This window comes from Pteronotus mesoamericanus, unplaced genomic scaffold (assembly GCF_021234165.1).
Source record: "Pteronotus mesoamericanus isolate MK-2021 breed Mesoamerican mustached bat unplaced genomic scaffold, CSHL_Meso_final contig_121, whole genome shotgun sequence".
Lineage (NCBI taxonomy): Eukaryota > Metazoa > Chordata > Mammalia > Chiroptera > Mormoopidae > Pteronotus > Pteronotus mesoamericanus.
In genome coordinates this window covers 2,450,023-2,467,907 of record NW_026555046.1, presented here as the reverse complement: position 1 = coordinate 2,467,907, position 17,885 = coordinate 2,450,023, and the positions used below count along the sequence as shown (strand labels likewise).

At 49.5% G+C, this 17,885-nt stretch overlaps 1 protein-coding gene across 2 annotated transcripts; it reads right to left on the bottom strand.

Annotated features, from left to right (window-relative positions):
* Positions 1–525: 525 nt before the first annotated feature.
* On the bottom strand, positions 526–17,813 carry CNNM3 (cyclin and CBS domain divalent metal cation transport mediator 3). 2 transcript variants are annotated; one of them, XM_054586066.1, is made up of 9 exons: positions 16,479–17,813; positions 10,359–10,502; positions 9,208–9,357; positions 8,649–8,818; positions 8,377–8,473; positions 7,844–7,977; positions 7,298–7,436; positions 4,120–4,217; positions 526–3,655 (listed from the first exon to the last, which is right to left on the bottom strand). In XM_054586066.1, exons 1-8 carry the CDS (start codon positions 17,800–17,802, stop codon positions 4,168–4,170), a joined length of 2,208 nt encoding a protein of 735 aa, XP_054442041.1. In that variant the 5' UTR covers positions 17,803–17,813; the 3' UTR covers positions 526–3,655; positions 4,120–4,167. The 2 variants fall into 2 exon arrangements, with proteins under 2 accessions (XP_054442041.1, XP_054442032.1); XM_054586057.1 differs by lacking the exon at positions 4,120–4,217 and having other exon boundaries at positions 527–3,655.
* Positions 17,814–17,885: the final 72 nt, after the last annotated feature.

Here is a 17,885-nt window from a genome sequence, read left to right as displayed (position 1 = left end):
AATACTAGGTAAGTCCAACTGCAGAAAAATTAAAAATAACTATTTCTCAAAAAGACACAGTAAGTAGAATGGTAAGCTAAACAACAAACTGAGATAACTTTTGCAATAAATTTATCCTACAAATGATCAGAATGCAGGATATATAAAGAACTACTGTGAATAGGAAAAAGGGCAAAAGACATGAATAGGCATTTCACAGAAAACATGAATTGCTCCTCAACATATACAAAGACACTCAATCTAATTAGTAAACAGTAAAATACAAATTTAAAAAAAAAAAAAAAAACCACCTTGCCCTGGCTGGTGTGGCTCAGTGGACTGGGTGCCAGCCTACAAACGAAAGGGTCGCTGGTTTGATTCCCAGTCAGGGCACATGCCTGGGTTGTGGGCCAGGTCTCTGGTGGGGGACATGGGAGAGGCAACCACACATTGATGTTTCTTTCTCCTTTCCCCACTCTCTAAAAATAAATAAATAAAATCTTTAAACAAAAACAAAAACAGAAAACCTTGACCTAAGTGCCATACCTTATGCAAAAATTAATTCAAAATGGATCCCACACATAAATGTAAAACAAATCTATAAAGTTTAGGAAAATAAAACATAGGAGATAATCTTCAGAATCTAGTGGGAGGTAAAGAATTCTTACCCATGACACCAAAAACATAATCTATTAAAAAAAAATCAGTAAATTGGACTTTATCAAAATTAAAAACGTTTGCTCTGTAAAATATCCTGTTTAGAGGATGAAAAAATAAGCTAATAAGAATGAGAGAAAATATTCATAAACCAAAACCCTGACAAAGGACTAGTATTTAAAATATATATTAAGAACTCTTAAAAAACCTCCACGGTAAAAAAACTAAACGATCCAATTAGAAAATGGACAAAAGACATGAACAGATATTTCATATAGTGAAAGCACATGGAAAGATATACATTAGCCATTATGTTAATACAAATGAAAATCACAATAAGGTATCACTACATACCTACCGGAATGGCTAAAATAAAAAAGAGCGACAATAAGAAATGCTAGCGAGGATTCGGGAAACTGGGACAGTCATACATTGCTGGTGGGGATGTAAAATGGTTTAGCCACTCTGAAACAGTTTTTAAAAACTAAACATGCAATGACCATATAATTTAGTAATTGTACTACTGGACATTTATCTCAGAGAAAGAAACCAACGTTTACACAAAAACCTGTAATGAATGTTCATAGCAGCTTTATTTGGAATAGCCAAAAACTGGGAACCACCTCCATGACCTTAACGGGAACAATGAGCATTCATCATGGAATACCATGCAACCATGAGAAGGGATGAACTACCGACACACACCAACAACCTGGATCAATCTCCAGGGTACATGCTGAGCAAAGCCAATCCAAAATGGTTGCACATTATACGATCCCATTTATACAACATTCTTAAAATAAAATTATAGAGATGACAAACAGATCAGTGGTTACCAGGGATTAGGGATGGTGGCCAGACGGGGTGGGTGTGACTCTAAAAGTAGTTGGAGGGAGACCCTGATGTTGATGGGACAGTTGTATCTAGATTGTAGTGGTGGTTACACAAAGCTACACGTGAGGTGGTAATATAACTATACACCCTCACTGTCCAGTGTCTTGATTCCTGGCTTGATACTGTATTATAACTAAGAAAGATGTAACCATTGAGGAAAACAGGGTGAAGGGTACCTCTACCTTTGCAACTTCCTATGAATCTATAATTATTTCAAAACAAAGAGACAAAAAAAGTAATAGCTCTAAATGCAAATTGGTATCCTGGATTGGATCCTGCGACTGAAAAAAGCCCATTAGAAAAATTGCTAAAATCCAAATAAAGTGTGATTTATTTTTGTACCAAAGTTAATCTCTTGTTTTGCTAAAAGTACCAAGGTGATGTAAGATGTTAATATTAGGGAAAGCTAGATGAAAGGTAGGTACATGGAACTCTTCTATGACTCTAAAATTATTTTTAAAAATAAAATCCTGATGCTAAATCCTGGCGTGGGTCCAGGTCTCAGTGTTTTTAACTTGCCAGGTGATTCTCATGTGCAGCCAAGGCGAAGAACCACTGTTCTGGAGAAACAGGATTTTAAAGTACAGTAAGTCCTCACTGTCAAATAGGTTCTGCAACTTTTAAGTGAGCGGACTACAATGTAGCTACTTTTACCATAGACTGATTGATAGAAGCAAGAGTGAAGTTCCGAGGGCATCTCATCCACATTAGGAGGAGACATTTTTCAAGGACCTGCTGTATCTGTTTCCCACTTGGGATTTTGCTCTTGGAGTAAATTCCTTGAGAACTTCTCAGCAAGCACGGCACTGCTGTTTGACCTTCATTTCCACTGATCCCAGACAAGGACCCAAATTCTTTTGAGAAATTTTCCAGAAATCCTTCTCTCCCCCTACCAATCTAAGATCCTAGGTCCCTAAGATCCTAGGCACTGTGATGCCCCAGTTTCTACAGAGCTGAAGAACTGTGGGCGGTAAATAAAGGTAAACCAGAAGAAAAAGACAAGTGCCTTCTTGTTCCTGATTCTCTAAAACCCCATAGCTCAGGACAGGAAACAGGCAAAAAGCTTAAAATGTTTCAGAGATACAGAAAAACTTTGATTTCATGTTTGTTTGCTTTTTTAAAGAAAGGTGATAGTGAGCCGCCTAGTCCTCATCCAACCCTTCCCTCCCTCCGCTGCCTTCCACGCACTCACAGACACACGGTCCCCCACCGAGGGCCAGGACGGGGTGAAAGTGGTCCAATACTTGGTTACTCTCCTTGGATCTGACAAGGAAGGAAGAATTAGGTGCAACAGAAGAGCCCTTCCTCTCATACGTGACTTCTTGTTAAAACACAAAGTGACAATACTGTTAATGGTCACTAGTACAGCAGGAAGAGCAGGCCGCCTCAGTCCCCCAGGGGGCCAGCTGGCTTGCTTAGGGCTCTGTAAGGGTCAGAAAAGCCACCTCCACAGGAGGGAGCGGACAAGTGGCACAGACTTGCGAAGAATCGTGATTCCAGGTTTGGCACATAGGACAGGCTGGGATGTGCTTTGAAACATGGCGCTGTCAAAGAAGCCACAAAGTTCGCCACAGCCATGGCCGTGGATTTGAACCCCGACCCAACACTGGTGCTTTTGGTTTGCTCACACAGTGCTGCCTGCAGCAGACGGTTGGCAGATTAGGAGCAAAGCGAGTACAGATCACGGCCACATAATGGCAGTAATTGTGCACTCACATCCTGGCTGGGCCCAAAGAGGTACAGGCATACTGCACTGTCACAGGGAGAAGGCTGGGCCTGGAAAATGGAAATGATGGTGTTCCTTTGACTCCCTTCAGAAGCAGACTTAGGGGGCTGTGCCTAGCTGACTCCCATTTCCTAAAGGAGGCAGGACCTCCTGAGGGCTCCCGGCACTGACGCCTGGTTCTGAGACTAGCTCAGGACCCACATCTGTAAGGGCCATCTAAAACGTGGCCTGGAGGGGATGAGGACAGGCTGGTAGGAATCTACTCCACAGCTGGACTCGCTTCATTCCCCACGTGCTTGTCTATTCCCCAAACCTGGGGCTGCCTGGCAAGCAGTTAAACTCCTGGGTTCCGCCCAGGGCTCTCCTCCACTGGGAGGCTGGGTCTGCCGTGGCTGGACCCTAGGGGAGAGAAGGAAAGGAGAGTATTAGTCAGTAAAGTGTGACAATCCTCTTTAGGATAGGAAGCATCAGGTCAGGCAGAGGCGCCTCAGCAAGTATCGAGGCAGACTTGGGAGTGACTGGTTAGAAAAATGGTCAGCCTGACTCCGCCTCACAGAGTCACCACTTCAAGGACAGGTGTCATCTCTGAGAGGTGGCAAAGCAGGGGATGAGGGTTCTGCTCACAGGAGGCTGAGCAAGGGGAATCTGCCCTGGAAGGGAGCTTTCGTTTTCGTGGCTGGGGAGGTATTCCATGAGTCCTCCTGTCTTCTAGAAAAATGAAATGGAAAGTAGCAGGAAAGGACAGGAAGGGCCCATGCACCGCCACGGAGAAAGGCCCCCTAGGCCAGGGGAGCAGTTTCTGTGCTCCTCCTAGCAGCTAAACGGCTGGGAAAGGAAAGCAAAGCAAAAAGAAAGATATTTACCTCGGGTGTTTTCTTAAAACAAAAAATGCTCACTAGTCCAGTCAATTATCAAATGCAGTTTCCAGATGTGCCAAAGAGGGGAACATCTACTGGGCAGGCTGGAGAGAGCAGAGAGAAAGAGAGAGGAGACAAGCTATTGAGGCAACCCCGCAGAACCTCTGCCCGCAGCCCCGAGACCGACACCTGCTGGGCAGGAGAGCCAAAGCAGAAGTGCATAGACACTCGTTCCGGATGCTCAGAATAAGAGAGTCAAGGAACATGGAGTCTTCTGTGGATTTTCCCTTGGAAATCCAGTTCTGTAAATGCTCAACGTGGAGGAGTTACTTCAATTTTGAAAAGGCAGGTCAGAGTCCAGAAAACTGTTTCTCTAAAGGACTAACATTTTTAGGTTTTGCAAGTCATATCGTCTCTGTGACAATTCAACCCCACTGTAGCTCAAATACAGCCACAAACAATCTGTGAATAAAGAGTCGGATCCTAGTAAAACTTTATTTACAAGAACAAGCAGTGGGCCAGATCTAACCCTTTGTCCACTTTGCTGACCCTGCTATAAGCAATCAAAAGTCATCATGCTTTCTAAGTGTGTCAGTAAAGATACCCCTCTGCCTGGAAATCCAGTGCCAAAGTCACACAGCAGCGGCTCTGACCTACCCTACTGAAGCAGTGCACTGTGAAACCGTCATGCACATAGCAACAGGAAGCCCACCAGGGTAACAGAGACACTGCAGTGAGATGCCAGAGGTCCAGGGTCAGGAAGATGAGGGACAAGCCTCAGGGTGGTAAACGTCAAGCCACGTGCAGGAGGAAAGAGCCCATAATATGATCAAAGAAAGTGATGATAATCCATTACAAGGGGGAAATGACCCAAAGAGCCACAAGTTATTCCCTTACACGACTGCCCAATGAGCAGCTGAAACTAAAAACTGATTTTAAAAACCTCTGAGGAGGCTCTGGCTGGGTAGCTCAGCTGGTTAGAGAGTCATCACGATAAGCAAGATTGCGGGTTTGATCTTCAGTCAGGGCACGTACAAGAACCAACCAATGAATACGTAAATAAGTGGAACAAAAAATCAACAAGTCAATGTTTCTTCCTTCTCTCTCTCAAATCAATAAAAATTTTTAAAAATACAAACAAAAAACAAAAACAAAAACAAAAACAAAACCCTGAGACCTGAGACAGTGTGGCTCAGTTGGTTGGAGTATCATTCCATAATCGAAAAGTTGCACGTTTGATTCCCGATCAGGGCACATGTCTAGGTTGTGAGTTCAATCCCCTGTCCAGGTGTGTCCAATCCCTGAACCGACTGATGTTTTCTCCTTCCCTTCCTCTCTCTCTAAAAGCAATTAAAAAAAAAAAAGAAAGTGCAGAAAGAAGAGAGAGAAAGAGAGAAAGAAAAGGAAAGACGGCAGGCAGACTTACCTCTGGGTATCTGATAAAAAATGAAATGAAGAAAAAACCCTCGTTCTTAGATTTATCCTGAACAGGACACATGCAGTCTAAGTAGGAGATGGAGCCAGGAAAGGCCCCCTTGTGAGAAAATCAAAACCAAAAGGCTCACATAAAAACGTTTTGGCTCTTGAGACACAAGTCTAATGCGACAGTGTAAACCTCCATACAAGGGGATGTCATAAAATCAAAGGACATCACAGGGGTATACACAGGCGTGTCACCAGCCCCAGGAGATGGCATGAATGTTCATTTGGAAGGGGTCCAAGGCCAGCCCACTTGCAGGACTGAAGCAGCACACTCCATCCACCTGGGGTCCTCTTTTCCCAACACTCAGAGATGGGGCATTGGGCTAAGCCACCAATGTGGCCCAGCATGGTGTCTGCTGCCCCTTGCACCTGTACATCACCTCTCAGAAAGTACCCTTCTGCTACACAAAACCACTTGTGTTTTACAGCATGGGTCTGAGTAAGCAGAGCTGTTACCTGGGAGGCACCACAACCCAGAGACTAAGGGCACACACAGGCTCAAGGCCAGAGTGCCTGAGTCTGTCTCTTCCTCCAATTCTTCATCTGGAAAATGGGCATAACAACTACCCCCTCTCAAACTTCAGGGAAGTGGTTTTAGACGAGTGAGATTAAGGAAAGCGCTGAGCAGTGCCCAGAAGAGTCAGTGTTCACTAAGGGCCCAGTGTCCCCACTGCAGGGGTTGAGTCAGGCCCTGAGGTCTGCATTCCCTCCCACAGCTTCTCCAAAGCCCCACATACTTCTCCAGAAATGCCAAGCACTAGAGTATCTCTGACCCTAACCTAGGAGCTCAATCAGAGTAAGAGAACCTTGATTAACAAGGACAAGAAAGTTCCCAGGCACTGACCAACTCCTCCTAAAAGCCTACTCTTCACAGACTGCTCTGTATCCTCCCTCCTTACACAGGGAGCGTGAGTTTGCCACCTTACCACAACATCTGAATCTTATAACACTGTCCTCATGTGCACAGTGGAACTCAGGGCCTGTTTTAAACATGTGTGACTTAACAAGAGGCCTCAGGTCCCCTTTCAAGCTGGGATGGCGCCCACCAGCCATCCATTCACCTTCTGAGCCAGACACGCTGGTGACCCGAATCTTCATTTTCCAGATGACCTAACCCTAATCCTAAACAGCCAACAGAGACGCTGAACTTGATCTTATTCCCACTTAACAAATGTTTTCTAATTCAGTCAACCATCCTAACAGCCCCTCAAGAGAAAGAAAATGCTGACTTCATATACTCATGTATCTCTTGGTGTATGTAGCTCAGTATCATCCGAGCTTTTGAAAACAGCAAGAACCTCTGACTGGTGTGGCTCAGTTGGTTGAGCGTCATCCCTTGAAGCAAAAGGTCACCAGTTCAATTCCCAGCCAGGGCACATGCCTGGGTTGCAGGTTTAGTTCCTGGACAGGGAGCATATGAGAGGCAACCAACTGATATTTCTCTCTCACATCAATGTTTTCCCCCTCTCTTTCTCCCTCCTTTCCTCTCTTTCTAAATTTAAAAAAAAAAAAAGTTAAAATGAAAATAAAAATAAAAACCCAGCAAGAATAAAAGAGGCTGGAGAGAAAAAAGGAGGAAGAAAGAAGAATGCAGGGCGGAGCGAGGGCAGAGAGAGCAAGTCTGTGTGTGCTGGCAGCAGGGACCGGGAAGGGCACACGCCTTCTTGGCTGACACACATGGAATGTGGCCACGCAGGCTCACCTGCTGCTGAGGCTGTCCTGTCACTGAGGAGCCTGGTCTGGCTGCCTGAAATGACCTGGAGGTCCAAGTTCTCAGGGGATGGTGGCAGGTTCTGAGCTCGGGTGGCCAGGAGTGCATTGAGGTACTGTAGCCGTGTGACCTGGAGAACAGAACACATTACTGGGCAGATAAAACCCATGGTCATACTCTCCCTCCCAACCCCTCACACGCACCTGAACCAGGTGGGAGTCACTCTGAGCAGGACAAGGAGAAAGAGCTATAGGGTAGCTAAGGGTGGAAGAGAGCATTCAAGCAAGGGTCTTTAAGATCTCAGCTGGAAATTGGGTGCCCAGGCCCAGAGATGGCACCAGATCAGCAGTGGTCAAGGGGGCCTCTGGGGAGCCAAAGCCGTATCACCCTGCAGAGCAAGTTCAAAGTTTGCTCTGGAACATCTCAGACTGGCTCCATTGGAATTTACTCTCAATCCACACAAACTGGTGACTAGGTGGTCTGGCCCCTTGGGAACCCAAAGCTGGTTAGAAGCCGGCACCAATGAGCAGCCCAAACCTTGATGAACTGCAGGTCAGAGAGTGCCCTCACGGTGTAGTCAGGACAATAAGTGGGCAAGTGGGTGCCGTCAGCTGGCTCAGGCTGCAGGTCATGGCGGAGGGACTGGAGCGAGGACACTGGGGACTGGTGAACTAGTGAAAGGAAAAATCAGTGATGGGTAAGCCACACTGGGAGCCGGGCAGCCCCCAGTCTGGTGGGTACAACTGCACAGCCTCTAAGATCCACCCCACAATCACACTGGGGAGGGACTACGGCCAGGAACTTTGGAGGGTTGGTAAACACACGTCCTCCAGGGCAAGGTCTTACAGGGATGGGGGTGAAGAACAAAGACGAGCCCTGAAAAAATGCTGCCCCCTCCCACTGCATGGCCCTTAGGTAGGAAATCCAGCAGGTCCTGAAGCAGACCACCGTGTAGGAGGCTTAAGACTGGAGGAAGAAAAGGGCAGAATCCTGGCCCTGGGGCCCCAGGAAGAGTAGAGGGAGAGCCCCACGGCGAGCCCAACCTTCACTCAGGAGGGGCTGCTGCTTACCCGAGGACGGCATGGTCAGGGCAGACACGCCGTAATAGGTGAAGGCCCCATTCTCAAACTTCAGGCCCTCCTTCCCAATCTCCACCTCAACCCTGCCCTGGGAGGTGAGGGGAGAGACACAGATGCGCACACGTTACCATTCCTGCTGGAAGGGTGCACAAGCAGAAAGCACCCGTTCTGATTATGCAGGGGTGTTCCTAGATGTGCTTCCTTCTCTCAGACCCTTCCCTGCTTTCCAGTCAGGTGGGGGCCTGGCCCAGGCTCCCGGTTACCTGCAGAATGAGGATGAAGTAATCCACAGGCCGGCTACGCTGGTACAGGTAATGATGTGCAGCCAGGCGGTTGCTCTCGTCAAACCTCACCTCCTGGTTGACACTGGGGTGCCTCAGCAGGTGCAGCAGGACCTTCTCGGAGATTCGCAATGGGCTAAACACATCCACCTCTGCCCATGGCAGAGAGGAGAGAAGTGGCCGTTGGGCCCTGAGTGGCCTGTGTAACCACACTGACTCCTGCTGCCCACCTTGAATCTCCTGGCTGGCCCTCAAGCCATGTCCCCTTCCCAACACAAGAGGACTGGGCAGCCACATACACCACGGGCGGCACCAGCCTGGCCCTGGCTTTCAGTAGTTTGCCACAGAGAAGCTGCCCCCTCAGATGACGTGAGCATCCAAAAGAGTGTCTCTGCTCACTCTTTTGAGCCCAGAGGTTCTCCTGGATGCTCTCCTGCTTACTGAGGATGGAGCAGTCAGTGTCTGCCCAGGGCGGGGGGGTCACCTGACCTACTGGATGGCTAGCAAGAGAGTGGGGACAAGGCCCACCCTTCATCCTCACCTCGGGAAAGGAAGCGCTGGGTGGCCAAGAGCAGCTGAGGCGAGATTTTCACTTTACACTCTTCATCAGACACCTTGAACAAAGAGAATTCCTCTTTCCGTCTGAGAGGGGCACTGAGAGAAGCAGGCTTCTTCCTCACCATGGTGTCTCCTGGGATGGTAAGCAGGAGGGGCTTAGGCATGAGCAACCCTCCCTTCCATGTGACTAAATTAAGGAGCATGTTGCCAGCACCCCCTCCACAAGCCTGGGAGTTCCTGGAAGACAACCCCAGAGATACATCCTTGGCTCCCTGGATTGTTACCCAGAATGTCAACTGCCACCACACAGGTATCCTGATACCCAGGACAGAGGGGAAGTGGCCTATATTGCAGCCACACCCCCAAGGAAGTACTGGAAGAGATTGTACCTCTTCCTGGAGTTGGGAGAAGATAACGTTGATATGACACAAAGCAGCAGCAAAGTGACAGGCACCTGTGGTCATTAGAAGACTGCTCGCTGGAAAGCAGGCACCAGAGGAACCCTGGTGCTACATGGTGGCAGCTAATCTAGCGGCCTTGTGCCTGAGGCAGTCAAGAAACAAAACTTAAAATGCCGCATTGTGGGATACATGCATGGGCAAAGCAATTCACTTAACAGCACACATGGGTGGGTGGCCCAGTGTCCTAAGTGTTATGTGAGGACCCAGTTATCAAACATGGGTTCTCTGTCAACCCTGCAGACCTGAGCCACCATCCTAAGAGGCAGATGCTTCTAAGGCACAACCATGGGCCCCAGGAACATGTTTTGGGAAGACCACCTTAGTAAAGAACAGGTTCTTTGAGGAGATACTTCTGTAATGTACAAACCACATGAGAAGCAAAAAGTGTGAGAAAGAGAGTCCAGGAAATGCCCATTAGGGGCAGAGCCCCTCAGTGATGGAGAAAACAAATGGAACCCCAAACAAGCGCTGGGGCTGCAAGTCCACCGATAGATGGGCCACAACGGCTCTATATCCACGGGCAGGAGTGGGCCCTCCTGTAAAGGGGCAACACTGGTCCACGCAAGGGAAAGAAAAACAGAGGTAACCGCTCTGCTCAGAGACCCACATCTGTCTCTGAACACACATCTCAGCGAACCTGAAAGACCAAAAACTGCCAGGAGGCAAGACTCACGGTAGTCCTCAGATTCGTCCAGGATCTCGGACTTAATAATCTCCTCAATGACATCCTCCAGGGTGACCAGGCCCAGGACCTCATAGAAGGGGTCACCTTCACCCTCGTTGTTCACCTTCTGCACGATGGCCAGGTGGGACTTCCCTGGGGGAGGGGATGTGCATTTTAGTGTGCTGGAGGGTCCTCTGTTTCTCGGCCCCATCCCGTACAAGCCCACCAAAAGAACAGATGTTAATATTTGTGTTCCTATGAAGCACTAGGCACTGGGCATGACCTTTCTAGGTTTTTACTGAAGATCTGCAACATGGTCATGAGGACCGGCCTCACCTCACATGCAAAGAACCTAAACCTCAGATACTGCATTCACCTGAGCAGGAGTCAGCTCCGAGTCTGTGTGGCTCCAAGCCACAAATGTGGCTTAGGCATGGATACATCAGACAAATTGCAGGCACAAGGCACTAAATCCAGAAATGCAGGCTCCCTGGGACTATCTAGGTGGGGGAGATGACAGGATACCCCCCAGTCTGATTCCCCTAGGGCAGTTTTCCTAATTCTGAAAGCTGCCCTTTATTTCTAGAAGCCAAGATCTATGAAGGTCATCCAGAGATTGAAGATAAATGGTAATTGGCCAGTCAGAGCCCAAGCTGTATGGCAGGACGGAAAGCAGCAGGGAACTTTCCCCTTCCTCTTCTGTCTTTCTCCAGCTGCCCTCCTATTTGTTTGTTTAACAAGGAATGCAAACTTGAAAAAAATCTCACACTTCTGAGTGTTGGGGAAACATCAGGAATTTACTCTGCCTCAGCTAAGTGCTCTTCACCTATGAAACTTTATACCTATACAAAAGAAACACAATGCAAGCCAGATATATAATTTCAAATTTCTGAGGAGCTACATTAAAAGAAAGGAGACCCCAGTGAAATGAACTGATAATGTATTGTGTTATATATATACAAATATACAATTCCATATATATATATAACTCAATATAGCTAAAATATCACCTCAACATATAATCAATATAAACATATTAATAGATGTTTTACTTTTGTGTGCCAAGTCTTTGAAGTTTGACGTGTGTTTGCACTTACCGCATATCTCAGTTCAGACTACTAGTTACCTTTCCAGAGTGCAGTAGCCACACGAGTGGTAGTAACTGGGTTGTCCAGGTCCAGGACCTGAGAGCAGACTGATCTCAACTGCACCCTTCACTGTTAACTAGTGAAAATAGCTTAGGGGGAAATCTGGCCTGGGCCTGCACATGAAGAGGGTACTTGCTTCAAGAATCTTTCGGTTAAACAAGAAGTCAATTTCCTTCCTTTGTGTGAATCAACCTTTACATACCTTGTTGGGTTTAATTACAATGCAATGAGTTTAGAAACACACTCTGTGGAACTCCATTTGGCATGCCTGCCCCATTCCTACAGCATTCCCTTCCCCCTTCCGAACAAACAGGTACAGGAAGACCTCTGCTCCAAAATTGGATGAAATGCAAAAATGTCAAGAATCAATCAAAAACTATTACTGTATTATTACTAGTAACAGTAAACCACTATCAGGATGATCAAGAAAGGAATGAGGTTGTAAAAGAATAAAAAGATAACATTTATTATATTTTATTAAACCTGTGAAGCATAGCCTGACTGCAGAGAGGTGAAGATGCACATTTTAGTGATTACTGTGTGCTGGCCACCAAGGGCTTTACTCATTTACTAACTGAGTCTTCCCAACAACTCTCTGAGGCCTATAGTACTATTATTCCCATTTACAGTTTACAGAGAAAACGAGGCCCAGAGAGGTCCAGTAACCCACCCAAGTGCAAAACCAGGATTCAAACCCAAGCAGCTGGCTCCCAAGTTCATTTTCTTCACCACCACACTTCACTGGCTTTCATCGAGAACAGATTTGAGTCTTAGAAGACCCTCCCCTCAGGTGATTCCCACAGGGCCCATTTAAATAAAAGAAAAAAAAATCATTCTTCCTTTTTCATCTCAGTGATGCTCTAATAAGTTCAGACAAAAATTAAAGGTGGAAACGACTACATTACATGCCTCACCCTTTCCAAAGGAAACGGCTGGGAGTCCCTGGAGAATGATCTGCTCATTCCTGCTGAGACAGGCACTGAATGGGGGTTGCAGCATTTCTAGATGCTTTTCTCCCCTTGGTATTTGTGTTGGGAATGGCTCACACCAGAAGGCAGGCGACATTTCTAGAAGGGCCATAGGGGCCCTGCCACATGATACCAATCTGTCCGGCCAGATCAGAGAGGCCACGACACACAATTTTGGCTAGCTGTCTTCTCAGAGTCTAGAACCAAAGCGCATGTTCTATATGGCCATCTAACAGCACAGAGAACCCATTTCAGCTCCCTTTTTCCACGAAGCTACTCGCCTTGGCAGGATATCTGCAGAATGAACTAACTTCTCTCTTGTCTTCCAACTTACATGAAATAGGCGTAAGTTTCTTGGTGACCTGCCCCATAGAAGATCCCCTAAAACAGTGGCCATGTGATTTCATCTCAAGACAATGTTTGAGGAGGCCCAGAAGGCAACTGTGAGAAAACAGCAGAAGTACACAGAAGAGCAGTTGGCGGGGTTATGTTTATTTTTCATCTGAGAGGATAAAACACTCTGAAAATATGGGCCCTGCTGGCCCACTGCAAACATAGCCACAAGGCCTGCTTTGTGCCAGAGCCACAAGCAAGGGGCAGGTGGTGCATCTTAACAACACTCAACAGAAAGCCCCGAAAAAGCTCGAGTTTAATTTTAGTTAGTTGCAGGCACAAAGGTACTCATAAATTATATGAATGCTTGAGGACTCTTTCAGAATGCCTAGCTTCTAGGATATTCTTAAAAAATTCAGTTGGAGTTTAAATTCCTCTGCCCTCTCCTTTTGTTTTTTAAGGCAACTGTCTGAATCTGTCCCATAAGAAAGAACACTGCTAACATTCCCCATGGCAGATCTGACTCTTCAAAGCTGTGGCTCTTGACAATGAACACGAACTCAGGTGCTTTAAAGCAGAGTCTGACAAACATCTATCCTAACCCCTCCTCTGGCTGAATGTCCTTAAACTGTCCCATTAGGGGTCGACAGAGAAGGCAGAGGCTGGTGGTTTTAAAGGAATTATATGTTTACTATAGTTGCAATAATCTTCCTGGTAATGTGTGCACAAAATAATCGGTGTCTCCTTAAGTCTGCACGCTGACTGAAGGCTCCTCACTGGGGAAGGCGACTCTCCCAGACTATACAGTCCCAGAGAGACGCGGCTCTAGAACCATAACAGGAACAGGGGTTGGAAGGAGAGCTGCCAAGATGCCAGGGACTTCACCTTCAGGAAGTTCAGAGGCACCACCACCTCACACTCCTGGCAGAGAGGTGGGACGGGAACCAAGTTCTAAAACCTCATCAAGGCTGCAATATGCCTTTTGTTCATAAGCAGAATGAAGAAAGGGGTTGGGCTAAAAAGAAGATATCCACCAAAGAACTGCACTGCACAAGAAGCAGAGAAAGCTTCAGGATTTCAGAAAAGACATGGCCATTCTGCCCTAAGTATGGCACTCACCACAGGAGGATGGCGGCAGGGGAGGGAAGCCCTCCCACTCAATCTCCAGGTTGCAAATGGTCCCTACCAGTTTCTAGCAGTAATAGTAGTGGCAGTAGTAGTTGCTAATAGGCAGCTATGGGGTCAGTATCAGGCTGCGTGAAACCTGCTTGGCTGTTCAGAGCTGGCCTGAGGTTACCACCCAGCACAGGAGTGGCCTACCCTATCTACTGGCTCCTTTCCAAGAGCATCTAAACCTAAACCCAAACCCATTTGCCCATCCTCTCACAGCCACTGCTTTCTAGCTTCTCTTCTGCAGCCACACCTGATGGAAAGCCCGTCTCAATAACTGTCATCCTCTCATGCCTTACTCACTCCATCCATCACCCCACACGACAGCATCTAATCCACTTGTGCAAAAGTCAAGGGAACCCTGCTGGCTGGATCCAGGTGGCACAACACCAGCCTCCTCTCCTGATCACTCTCCTTCCCTTGATGAGTGGTCTCTTCCCCAGCGTCGAGATGTTCTGAGCCACTGGCCCTTCTCAGCGGCCTCTCCTCTGCTGCCCTCACAGGACACGCATGCACCCTCAGGGTTATGCTCTCTACTTCCCTTCTGTTGTTGAAGGACCCCTTTAACACACACAACCAGACCTTCACCTCCACTCAGATCCTTCCAATTTCGCATCATCTGGCCCCTAAGACTTGGCAACAGGGCCACTACACAAACTCCAATGTCCAGATCAAACTCCTAGCCCAGCCCCAGCCCCACCCCCACCCTCCCTTCCCTGACCTTGCTCTGACCCAGGGGAAGTGAAAATCCAGGCCTCCTCCCCATCTCCTCCCTCTTGCCTCCAAACCACAAAATCCTGACAACCACAAAGTCCTCCCAGTTCCACCTCCAAATGTCCTCTTGGGTCTCCTTTCCAGGCCTTGTTCAGCCTGCCATCCTCTCTCATTTGCACCCCCCACCACCAACCCACTGTTCCTCACACCAGTCATGACAACAAGCTCTGCTCACAGGCAGAACCCTGCAGTCAAGTTCAGCGTCCCCAGGGTCTCAGGCTGGGAGATGGCAGGAGTCAGATGGAATGAACGCTCCCCAGCTGACTCCAGGGCTACCTCGCAGACTACAGAGGCCCAGGTGAAGTACTTAACACCAAGAGGTTCTGTCTGGCCCCTACCTGGGCTCCGCTTCCCTGAGCAGGGCTGCATGGCCACTCGTCAGATTCTCTAGCAGGGTTGTCAGCTACCCATCAAAGCCTCCTACCCACTAGGAGGCACAGTAGTATCAGTAACTGCCCAACTATGCAACATTCAGGCCTCTGGAAAGGATGAAGGGTGATGATGCACATGCATGTTCACTACAGCCTGGCATACAGCAGTGCTAACTCAGGAGTAACACAGTCATTACCACAAAGCCGTCTCCTTGCAGTCTGTCAAGGGCTCACAGAGCACCTCCCAGGATAGCCTAGCGTGGGAGACCTCATGGATGCCAGGAAGATCAGGGGGCTATGCTCACTTCCCAGCCTCACATACAGGCTTTGGCATCAAGCCCACCCAGAATCCTGGGGAGTTCCCTGTGTCCATCCTGCAGGAGGGCAGGCTGGCAGCAAAGGAGCAGCCAAGCTCTAAGGAGCACACCCAAGCCTCCAATGGAGAGGACTGCAGAGGAGTGCCCACACTGTCACACTTGGAAGGTAGGTCTTCGTTTTTACCTGCAACCTTAGAGTTGTTCAGATATATCAAGGTGAAAGAGAGAGAATATGTGTAGTTTAGGAGGAACTTGAGAGACTTTAGGGTTAGAAAAGAGAAAGTTTTCTAGGAGATGGAGGAAGTTTTCTAAAGACAGATGAAGGAGAAGCTAAACCATCATCCATGAAGTTGCTTTTGGCAAAATCAAAGTGGACACTTCATCCACACCTACAGAAAGGTATTTGCCAATCACTCCCTTTTCTGTAATCAAGAAGGAAGCAACCCATCAGTGATGATAACCTGGAAACAGGCCCAGCTTATTTGCCATTACAGGTATCCCTTGTTTTATTGCTCTTCACAGATGTTGCATTTTCTACAAATTGAAGGTAAGACCCTCCACCAGCAAAAAGACTTGCTTTATGGTAGTGGTCTGGAACCGTATCCACAATATTCAAAGTATGCCTGTACATGCAGACAAATAATAGCTTCAAGTTATTGAAGACTAGTTTTTCCTACTTTTTAAAGCTTCTATCCAAGAGTTTGAACCTGCTTCAAAGCCAAAGCCCATAAAAATGACCTGGAGAGGTAAAGAGCTGGAGGATTAGAGCCTAGTGGATGTAACTCCCAGAATTGGGGGGGCCTCCTTGGAAAAGGGAGATTTTGCTCTCTAGAACTCTCACCTTCTGAACGATAGCCTTTAAATAATATTTCAAAAGGTCACTCAGAGCTGCGAGGCCATCATTTTCTTTAAAAGAGCACGTAGAGGTCTCACTACCCTCCACAGGGCCGCCACCCTCTCTCCCCAAGGCTTCCATAACCGCCCGCCCATCCCTTTTCTAGGAGAAGGCGAAGGCCTTCGGGTCCCCTCCGCAATTCCTGGATTTTACCTCGCTTGAACTCCTCCAGAACGGCGTCGAGTTTGGTGTCGTTGAAGACAAAGTGGAGCGGATGGTTATAGAAGCGGGTGATGGTGCTAAGCGGCGTGCAATCCTCGGGGTCCACAAAGGCCAGGTCCTTGAGGTAGAGCATGTCCACGATGTTGGAGCGCTCCTCCTCGTACACCGGGATGCGCGTGTGGCCGCTCTGCATGATGCTAGCCAAAACGCCAAAGTCCAGCACGGTGCTGGAGTCGAGCATGAAGCAGTCTTCAAGCGGCGTCAGCACTTCCTCCACTGTCCGGTAGCGCAGCACACCCTTGCTTAGGTCGCTGTAGGGGTCCCCGCCGCCTCGTGCCAGCTCCAGCACACGCTCTCGCAGCCGCCCCGGTCGCGCCGCCAGCTCCAACAGCTGCCCCACCGGCAACGCCACAGGCAAGGTGAGCAGCACGGCCAGGCGGCTGAGCGACAGAGCGCGCGGAGCCAGAGCCAGCGTCCAGCGTCCGCTCACGGCGGCCGGCAGCACCTCAGCCACCAGGAACGCGAGCCCCGCGCTGCCCAACACGGCAGGCACGGCGCGCTGGCCGGCCGCGCTGTACAGCAGCACAGCCAGCGCCGCCTGTGCCAGGCTGGCTAGCAGCAGCAGCGCGCCTAGGGCGCAGCCGGTCCAGCGCCTCGCCGGCTCCAGGCGCCGCGCCGCCGCGCGCTCCGCCTCTGAGCCGTTCTCGCGGAGTACCTGCACCTCGGCTGGTGCCAACACCAGCGCGCTCAGCTGGAGACCCCGTGCCAGGGCTGCCAGCGCCAGCAGCCCCGCCGCCCCCAATCCAAGCACCCACGGTGGCACCGCCTCCTGGAACGCCGCCGCGACGCTCGGCTCCGCGCGCACAGCCTCGGCACGCAAGCGCAGCAGCGCACGCCACTCGCCCGCGGGGGCGGCCGCCGGCGCGCCGCCGGGCTCCCCGCGCGTCCCCAGCTGCGCCGAGTGCGGGCGCTCGGCCTCGGCGCGCAGGCGCAGCAGCGCGCGCCACTCTCCAGTAGGGGCCGCCGCCTCACCGGGCGCCGCGACCGGCCCGCCCTCGGGGCAGCCCGCCCCCTCGGGGGCCGCCCAGGACCAGGAGCTGTTAGCAAAGCCCCAGCCGAAGAGGCGCAAGCGGAAGGTGGCCTCGGGCGCAGCCGGCACCTCCCCTCCGCGTGCCCACGCTGCGCCCGCTGCCCCAGCCTGCTCCAGGCAGACGCCCAGCACTCGCGGGCCCTGCGCCGCCTCCCCAGCGGCGTAGCCCAAGCAGAGCGCGGCCAGCAGCCAGCCCAGCAGCCCCGCCGCCGCTGCTGCCGCCATCGCCCGCTGCCCTTCTCGGCCTCAGCGCAGCCTACCTCCGCCTTCGCCGGCCAATCGGCGCCGGGCTCGTACCCTCTGCGCCA